This window comes from Dendronephthya gigantea, unplaced genomic scaffold, assembly GCF_004324835.1.
Source record: "Dendronephthya gigantea isolate DGI-Jeju-01 unplaced genomic scaffold, DenGig_1.0 000047F, whole genome shotgun sequence".
In the NCBI taxonomy this organism is placed as follows: domain Eukaryota; kingdom Metazoa; phylum Cnidaria; class Anthozoa; order Malacalcyonacea; family Nephtheidae; genus Dendronephthya; species Dendronephthya gigantea.
The window spans coordinates 1,199,571-1,209,189 of NW_021163057.1; the positions used below are offsets into that span (position 1 = coordinate 1,199,571).

The window sequence follows — 9,619 nt, forward strand, 5'->3', positions numbered from 1 at the left end:
TATATTAGCTCATTTTTTCCTCGCGGGCTATTTTTGTCGATTTCAACGGTTCTGAAAAAAACAAAAATTTAAATTACGCGCATCTTTCATAAAGTGTATATAAGCTTTTAGCTTGCATTCTTCTGACTAAGCGCGTCAAGAATGCAAGGTGGAAGCTATTTACCTGGTCAGCGCAAGTCGAGTTTATATGAAACACCACCTGACATGCAGCTATACTTAAAACTGATTCAGCAGAGCGAAAAGAAGCTAATTTTGGATTATTAGAAGCTAATAATTCCCTAATTCCATGGTAAACGGAACCTATAATTAAGCTTCTAGAATATTAAACCACTGAACAAAATTGACAAACTTTATTTATTGAAGGAAGTGATTTTTAAACATTGCATGCAAGCATTGCATTGCGATAATACCTTATTTTTTACTCTCATAGCGCACACTGATTAGTCACATATATAAGGGCATCCTGCATGGTTTGGAGGATCAGTTAGGCTGAATCGTCTTCACAGTCGCACAACAAAATTAGAAGAAGAAACAAAAATTATCCTTGATACTTTTCAGGTGGCTGCATACAGTATGGGTAAGTGGAAATTTCAAAATCAAAATTTTGATTAGCCGTCTGATGTTTTATTAAAAATATTAATGCTTCATTGTAATGCTCTTATAGTTGACCCTGTCCAATTCAGATTATTTCCATACATTTTCCTTGTTTTTGGAACTGTGGCTTTTACCTATAAACCATTACCAGGTAATTAAACTTCTAGATTTCAAGATTTGAATTGTTTAGTTCACTTGACGCTATAGCTACTTTCCCTATTATCGTTGTTCTTATTATTCACGCCTTAATTATGAATGTTCTCAACTTGATTACTTTCATATGGGACAAATGTCATGACTATATAGATGCTAAAAAATAATTGAAACTTTAAATTAAGTCTATAGTTTATATATAGCTATACCTATAGTCATCAATGTACTACCGACCACAGTACCGACCCTGTCTTTACACTCTTGTTTAATTTTATCTAGAATAGAAATAACACAAGATCTAGATGTCTTTCTTCGGAATTTGTTTTATTTTGTATTTTCCACTGTTGTAGAATGGAAGGAATTTTGCATGAGTACACGCTTATCTGTATCAATTTTTAAGGTCGCTTATGTTTCTTGTGCATGTTGACATTGTAACGTTTACATGGAGTAATTAAAACTAGCATCAATCTGTTTCTCCAATTAAAAAATCATTGAGATACCAACGGTTCAGCCGAAAGGACGTAACATTTATGCCAGTTATCTACGAAACCAATGTCAAACAAAATGATTTCGTGAAAACAAAATGATTAGAGGGTACTTAGGTAATGAAAGCAAATTAATTAGCTTTTCTCACGATGACGAATATGCCGCCATTTTTGGGGTACTTTTCCTTAAAACTGCAAGTGCGAGACCTCATAACGGCCACAGTCTTTAATTTTAGGCTGGAGTTATTCTCCCAATGGTCTGTTGATTCTAAAAAAATTGCTTTTCATGTTGTTATGACTTTTAAAACCCGTTTGAAAAAATTGAAAGTACCCCAAAACGTCATCGTGAGAAAGGCTAATTTATTCATACTATATAGCCAAAAGTATAGGCGGCCATAAATTTGTAACTTGTTGAAGAGCCGGAGCTTTAAAATGTTATTGATTTATATTATGAGTGAACAAACGGCGATTTCTTGATGAGTAGGCATATATAGGGGGATATAATAACTATTTCAGCAATTTCACAAACCTTTTAGCAAATTGTACTTCATTTTAATAAGAGAGATGATTGTATTTTCTTTTATGTTAAAATACGTACATATTAATCTATTCAACTTTAATTTGCCAGGTAAAGTTACACGAATGAGAGTCTATTTTAGAACTAGAACCATTTTAACAACAACAACAATGGCGGGAAAAGTTTTGAAAATTTTTAAAATTTGACTCAGAACTGACCGGGTTAATATAACGTGTAAGGTTAGTGGCTTTCATGAGAAATGAGATCTGATTCAGTAGGAAGTGAGGATATAACTTTGAAATCAGATGTGGAAACCGGTTTTTACAATACTATTTTTTTCGCATTTTACGATATTTTGCAACAAAAATTTCAAAATCACTACCTAAGGTTCCTTAATTTAACTATCAGTGTATGATTTCCTTAGTTACCTAGACAAAAATTCTAAATACGGCAGAGTCTTTAAACTTTAGTGCGTCAAGTAAAAGAATAACACTTTAATGTTAATCATTTTTTATTGAAACAACTTGAGCCGACATCTAATCAAAATAGTTATTTGAAATTTTTATTTTAATATTTCTACTTACCCATACTGTTTGCAGCAACCATGCAGAATGATTAATAGAATAATTTTCGTTTCTTCTTACAATTTGTGCGTCTGAGAAGACCATGAAGTTCAACTGACTCCCCCAAACCAGTTTGAACTTATTTTAATTATGTGGCTACGTTACCTAAGCTAAAATAAAAATGAAGTATTGCTGCAATGCAGTGTTTGCATGCGTTGTCTAAAAATCACGTCCTTTAATGGTTGAGTATTCTAGAAACTATGTTGGAATTTGTTCTATTTTGCATAAAATATTTAATAAACCTGGTTTCCATATGACGCCGACCTGAAGCCGACTCGATGTCTGTAATCATCCAAGGAGAAAATGACTCTCAGAAAGACAAAAGATTGCGCTCATCAATATTCACCGACAATTATACTTTGTCGACGTCGGCGTAATATTGGCAACCAGGCTTCATATTTCATCGGCGGCCACTTCTTTCCGTGGTCATTGATGCACAGAATCCTTTTGTATTTCGAAAGAAATTTATACCTCATTGATCGTAGAACAGCACCAATGATTTACGACATATGACCGCCTGAAAGTGGTCGTAAGACGCCATTAATTTTATTGAGTCCGGCCTGCATTTGAATTTATGGTAATAGCCTCAGATACAATTCAGTACACTTCTCAACAATATTGTAATTCTTAAACACAATATACGTTTACGGAAATGTTTTTACAAGTTTATTAAACATACGCCTTCGCGCCTTCGCAAATGTTTTTATAAATCTTATAGCATAAGCAGTATGCCATAGCTATAAATTATTAGCCAATTTTCTCCTTGCTGTCTATTTTTTGTCCAGAAAATTACACAGCAGCGTAACTCTTATTTTGCATTTTTTCACCTAAACACCCAAAGAATACAAGGCGGAAGCTTTTTACCTGGTGTGCGCAAGTCGAGTTGATATGAAACTCCAAGTGACAGCTAACTATATTAATTGGGCAAGCAAAAAGAAGTTAATTTTTGCGTTTATTCGTCTATTTGAAAGCGCGAGTGTTCGAGGACTACTCTGGTATTATTTCACAGTTTCATGGGAATGGGAGCCTTCTAGACTACTCAACCAACGAAATTGGCATACTTCATTAATGAAAGGAAGTAATTTCTAGACAATTCATGCAAACTTTGCATTGCAAAGTGCAAACATATTTCATTTTTGACCTTAGTTTAGGTAACATAGCTATATTTAAGCTCATGCTGGTTTGGGGGGTCAGTTGAGCTCCATGATCTTCTCAGCCGCACAACACAACCGAATTTGAAAAAGAAAGAAAGATTATCCTTGAAACGTTTCAGGTTGCTGCATTCATGCAGTAGGAATAAATAGAAATTTTAATACAATATCTCTATCCGGAATTTGTTTTCTCTTTCATTTTATACTGTTGTAGAAGGGAAGGAATTTCCGGCGTAATTTAGAAGTTCTCATGTAAAAGTACTACAGCATTTGCATGTCATTTAGAGAAATTAGAAGAACATTAAAATGATTGGTATTTCAATACCGCTGAAAGAACTACAACAGCACTGATTGAAAATCAATTGTATTAGTGCGAAAGTTCAACAACAACGCCTTATTATATATTCCGTAAAGTGAATATCAATAGAACAAAACGAAGAACAATTGCGTTAACTTATTGATCATTAACATTTTCGGAACAACAACAGCAATAAATCAAACGGCATTTAGCGTAAAGAAATACTCATTTACACAAAGTTCTCTCATCTGCGTTCTAATATGTATACATAATTTACAAACAAAAGATAGCTATAAAGGCACAGATGAGAAGACGTTGCTCACTTCAAAACGTTGAATTTCAAAAACAAATTTTGATAGCAGCTGCTGGACGGAATGTGCACTTTCTAACCATTGCGAAATGTACACAGCATGGGGCAGACTTATGCATGCAGACATACTTGAAAGAGAACACATCTAGGGGATAAAACATACTGCACATATATTGCTGTTGTGTGAACAGACAAATATGATAAAATGAGAATTCTAATATTTACTTTGTACACCTTTACATTAATGAATATTTCTCTCTGCTAAATGTCGTTTGATTTATTGCTAGTGTTGTTGCGAAAATGTTAATGATCAATAAGTTAACGCAATTGTTCTTCGTTTCGTTCTGTTGATTTTCACTTTACGGAATAAATAATAAGGCCATGTTGTTGAACTTCCGCACTAACAGAATTGATGTTAAATCAGCGCTATTGTAGTTCTTTCAGCGCTATTGAAATACCAATCATTTTAATGTTCTTCTCTTTTCTTTAAATGACATGCAAATGCTGTATTATTTGCTCGCTTTCAAAGATTGGATACATGTATATTTTCTTCGCGATCTACACATAATAAATCTAATAATAATTTTGTTTAGAGCCGAAAAAAGAAGTGGTTTCAATCTATCTTGAAAACTTTACGACACCGGGATCCAGATATCCATATTTTATCGAAGTTTACCGATGCGTTGATATTGAAATTCTGAAATGCCATGACAAATATCCTGTTCCAAAAACGATGACAAAAATCGAAGTAGTAGTGCCCGATCCTACAAATAACGAGCGGGATCCTAGTGGCACGAAAAAGTTTTACAAATATACAATATTTAATCATACGTCTTGTAAATGTGGACGTCTCGCCGAAAGGAAACTTTATCACGTGTCATTTAACAACCGTGGTGAGTATCCATGGTTTAATAACTATTTATATATATATATATATATATATAAATATATAATATATATATATATATATAATAATATATTATATATATAATATATATATATATATTTATACATGGATCTAGGAAAGGTTGTCCGAAAATATATACATATATACAAATAGTTGTGACATGTGACCACATATTTCCATCACGTGTCATATCTAATTACACATGCAAACGCTGCAAAATTGCTTCAAGGTTATTGCTTAGTTGGGATATTTTTGTTGTAAAATGCCTAAGCCGTATTCAGACGATATAAGATGGGGGATTGTGTGGCAGAAATTCTTTTATAACAGGTCTTCAACCAGAGTTGCTGTCGATTTGTTTGTTTCGCCAAGGACAGTAGATCGCGTTTTCAACCTGTTTATTAATACTTGTAACGTTACGTCGCCCCATAAGTTTGGCAGGCCTCTTTGTAGCACAACACTTTACCAGCATGAGGAACTGGCAATATATGAAATAATTCTCAGACATCCAGAGCTATACCTTAGGGAAATCGCCGATCAATTAGAAAACGCTGACATTCGGTGATAAACGGGTCTCAGATAAAATAAATGAAGGTATATTTTACAAATAGCCTGTTGTCACATTGTTTACACTTTGCCAGCTATGGATTTAATGAAGCGTTCGCAGCGTTTGCATGCGTAATTAAGTGCGACACGTGACGGAAATATGTGGTCACATGTCACAACTATTTGCATATATGTATATATTTTCGGACAACTTTTCCTAGATCCACTATATATATATATATATATATATATATATATAAATATATATATATATATAATATATATATATATATATATATAATATATATAAATATATAAATATATAATATAATATATATTTATGTCATTTTATATAATATATATATATATATATATATATAAATTATATATAATATATATATATAATATATACACCCATTTGCAAAAACGTTGGCCGCAGATAGATATATAGATAGATACTCGAAATCTAATTAGAATTGCATATGTTGTGTAATATATATAAATATATATATATATATATATATATATATATATATATATTATTTATTTCTGTCATTTATATATATATATATATATATAATATATATATATATATATAATATATATATATATAATCTTGGATTTGTGCGTAGTAAACCAGAGTGCTCAATACAAGTAAATAGTAGAGCAAAAACACAAACAAATCAACAAAATATAATCATAAAATTGTATTTCATCGCTACACTGTGTTTCACGTACTAGTTTTAGTACGATCCTCAAAAACGCGTGTGCGTAAACCGTTGTAAATAGTTATCGCCTGAGGATCGTACTAAAACTAGTACGTGAAACACAGTGTAGCGATGAAATACAATTTATGATTATATTTGTTGATTTGTTTGTGTTATATATATATATATAATATAATATATATATATATATATATATATATATATACACCCATTTGCAAAAACGTTGGCCGCAGATAGATATATAGATAGATACTCGAAATCTAATTAGAATTGCATATGTTGTGTAATATTATAGAAATCCCATACAAATGTAATCATATGCAATTCTAATTAGACTTCGAGTATCTATCTATCTATCTATCTGCGGCCAACGTTTTTGCAAATGGGTGTATATATATGTATATATATATATATATATATATATATATATATATATATATATATATATGTGTGTGTTTCGGTATATCCTTCTGATTTTAATTTGAAAATCTACTTACAGTGTCAGAGGAATATTTCCTGCAAAAATATAAAGTAAATCCAATGAACCTGCTAAATCAATGCGATTATTGTAACACAACAAGAGAAAGATTTAAACGCCTTCCAGGAAGATTTCTTAAAAAATATCTCCCGTATGAACAATGCTTGCCTGGTTGCGTGGTGAAGGAAAAAAAAACAAAATCTGTGGAATTAGAAACGGGATCTGGTGAAACTGAGAATTTTCTGCTGACGAGTGATACCAAGTGCGAGGCATTCGATAACAGAGTGATACATTCCAGCAGATAGATAGATAGATAGATAGCCTTTATTTGAATACGACCCCACAAGGGTCGTATTGCTCCTAGTTATCTAAATCTAAAATCGATTAAACCGAAAATCCTAAGTTTAATAAACATAAATATTACTAAATATATACAAAATCACTGTTTTTGAAGTTAATAGTAGAAACGGACACAACGGAAAAATTAAAGCTCTTGAAGGTGTCCAGTAAACAAAGTTTGTGTTCGAGATCTTTAAATTGTGTAGACACCAATGACTGGCCGTTTGTGGTCATGGTGATCCACAAAACTGGTCCTCTATATGCTACTGAGTTATGCATAAAACGCCGAGTATTAAAACGCGGAATCGACAACGAATCCGATGCTCTGAATGAGTATTTACTATGTCTTTTGTTCATGATAGTATCACAAAGACCAGCTGGTAATTTCTGGTGAAATGCTTTGAGCAAAATTTTAAATAAGTTTGTCTTGTAAATAGAGTGGAGTGAAGGCCATTTTGCATTTTCGGCTGCTTTCAGAGGGCGAGTTTCCTTGGGAAGATTGAATATGATTTTGGCTGCCCTGCCATGAAGCCTTTCCAAAGAGTTGAAATTGCCTGAGTTGTTACAACTTCCCCACAGCATTATTCCATAATTAACTGAAGGTAAAATTACCTTAAAGTAAAATTGCTTCAGGACCTCTCTGGGCAAGAATCTTGAACTCTTCAACAAACCTAACTTATTTACAAATTTCCTTTTAAGCTCCAGGGTATGAGGTACCCAACTTATCTTATCGTCGATAGTCATACCAAGTAGTCTTGATTCTTTAATTAACCCATTTGAGAACTGAGTTGCCTAAGTATAATGGGAGGAGTGGATAGGTGTAATCAAAATTGCTCTTGTGATCAACATTGCTTCACTTTTCCTTAGATGTGGTGTAAGCTTGTTATGTGTGCACCATTCATATACCTCTTGAAGTGCCATGTTCAAGTTTTGAACCGCATTGTCAACGCTTTGACCGATGCTGAAAACCGTAGTATCGTCTGCATACATGAATACTTCACCAAATTTCACAGCAGATGGTAGATCATTGATAAATAAGGTAAAAAGTGTTGGTCCTAATACGGATCCTTGAAGAATTCCAAATATAACCAGGAGTTTTTCTGAGTTATCTCCGTTAATAATCGTAAATTGTAGTGTACCATGTAGGTAGTTCTTTAGCCAATTTAGAAATTTACCAGAGATACCAAAATCATGTTCGAGTTTTCTTATTAGAAGCGTGTGAGAAACACTGTCAAAGTCAATAAACGCCACAGCTACAGAAATTCCCGAATCTACAGCCTTTCCCCACTTTTCCGTCAGTTGTAACAATAATAGTTCAGTGGAGTAACCTGCACGGTACGCCCACTGTCTATCTGATACCAAATTGTTCCTCTAAAAAACATGATCTACGAGATTATCATTTGCCTCGGATTCTAAGATTTTACTGGGAACGCTTAATAGTGAGATTGGCCTATAATTTTCTCTGTTCGTATCATCCCCTTTTTTAAAAACAAGTGTCAATTTTGCCAATTTCACTCTGAATGCACGGTTTCGCTTTCAATGCTATGTTGATAAAGACGCACAAGCGGTGATACAACTGCATCACCAGCGAGCTTCAGTATAGTTTTGGATGTATGTTGTCGGGACCTAAAGACTTTTTGGCATTGAGTGTATTAATTTTGTGTTTTATTTGGCCTCTGAAACGCAAAAATCTGAGACTTTGGGAACAACCTTCGTTTCCGAAACATTATGTCTCATGGCAGTCAACGGCGGTAGCTCATTAGCTAGTTTCTCGCCAACAATTGCAAAATACGAATTCATCTCTTCGTCTCTTCTCAGTGGCCCAATGTTCTTACGAACTTTGAGATTTGTGGCTTTTGTTATCAGGTTCCAGTAGGCGGCTGTGGTTTTTACTTCGTTGAACATTTTTGCATAATAATCAGTCTTTGTACTCACGAAAAATTCATCATAATCTACCACCCTGAACTTCAATGCTCCCTGAATTCAAGAAGCGAACTTTTATCAAAATGCAGACATAGAAATCAATTTCTCGATTTAACCTAATACAATACGTATATGAATATATGCAATCCGTTTTTCGTCAAACATGTAAATATATAGTATATATATATATATATATATATATATATATATATATATATATATATATATATATATATATATATATATATATATATATATAACCATGGCAACTATATATCGCGCCTTTTAAATTCACCTGATGAGTGTGTCAAGCACTGCTTGTTATACGAAACAAATTTGTATAGTACATAAAATCATATTTATTGTATTTTATATCGTCTTATTATCTTGTGTTTTGGCGCGAAATATACTAGTATTTGAAATGTGTATGTGACCGTATTTACCGATTTCGCTCGCATGATACGGCAATTCCTCCAAGAGGAACAAATAAACCATTATTTTGATGCTGTTCGATTAAGTTTAGATTTAATTGGGGTCAGAATATATTTAATACATACAGCCTTAGTTGAT

At 32.9% G+C, this 9,619-nt stretch overlaps 1 protein-coding gene across 1 annotated transcript; it reads left to right on the forward strand.

Annotated features, from left to right (window-relative positions):
- The first annotated feature begins 463 nt into the window (after window positions 1–463).
- LOC114527811 lies at window positions 464–7,092 on the forward strand. Its single transcript, XM_028549506.1, has 4 exons — window positions 464–577; window positions 665–745; window positions 4,725–5,024; window positions 6,809–7,092. The coding sequence occupies exons 1-4, from the start codon at window positions 574–576 to the stop codon at window positions 7,090–7,092; spliced, it is 669 nt and encodes a 222-aa protein (XP_028405307.1). The 5' UTR covers window positions 464–573.
- The last annotated feature ends 2,527 nt before the right edge of the window (window positions 7,093–9,619 follow it).

Bases quoted from the DNA above. Each gene is read 5' to 3' on its own strand.
- LOC114527811 (XM_028549506.1), top strand. The intron at 746-4,724 runs GTAATTAAACTT...AATTTTGTTTAG, and splicing joins TACCTATAAACCATTACCAG to AGCCGAAAAAAGAAGTGGTT. The intron at 5,025-6,808 runs GTGAGTATCCAT...ATCTACTTACAG, and splicing joins CGTGTCATTTAACAACCGTG to TGTCAGAGGAATATTTCCTG.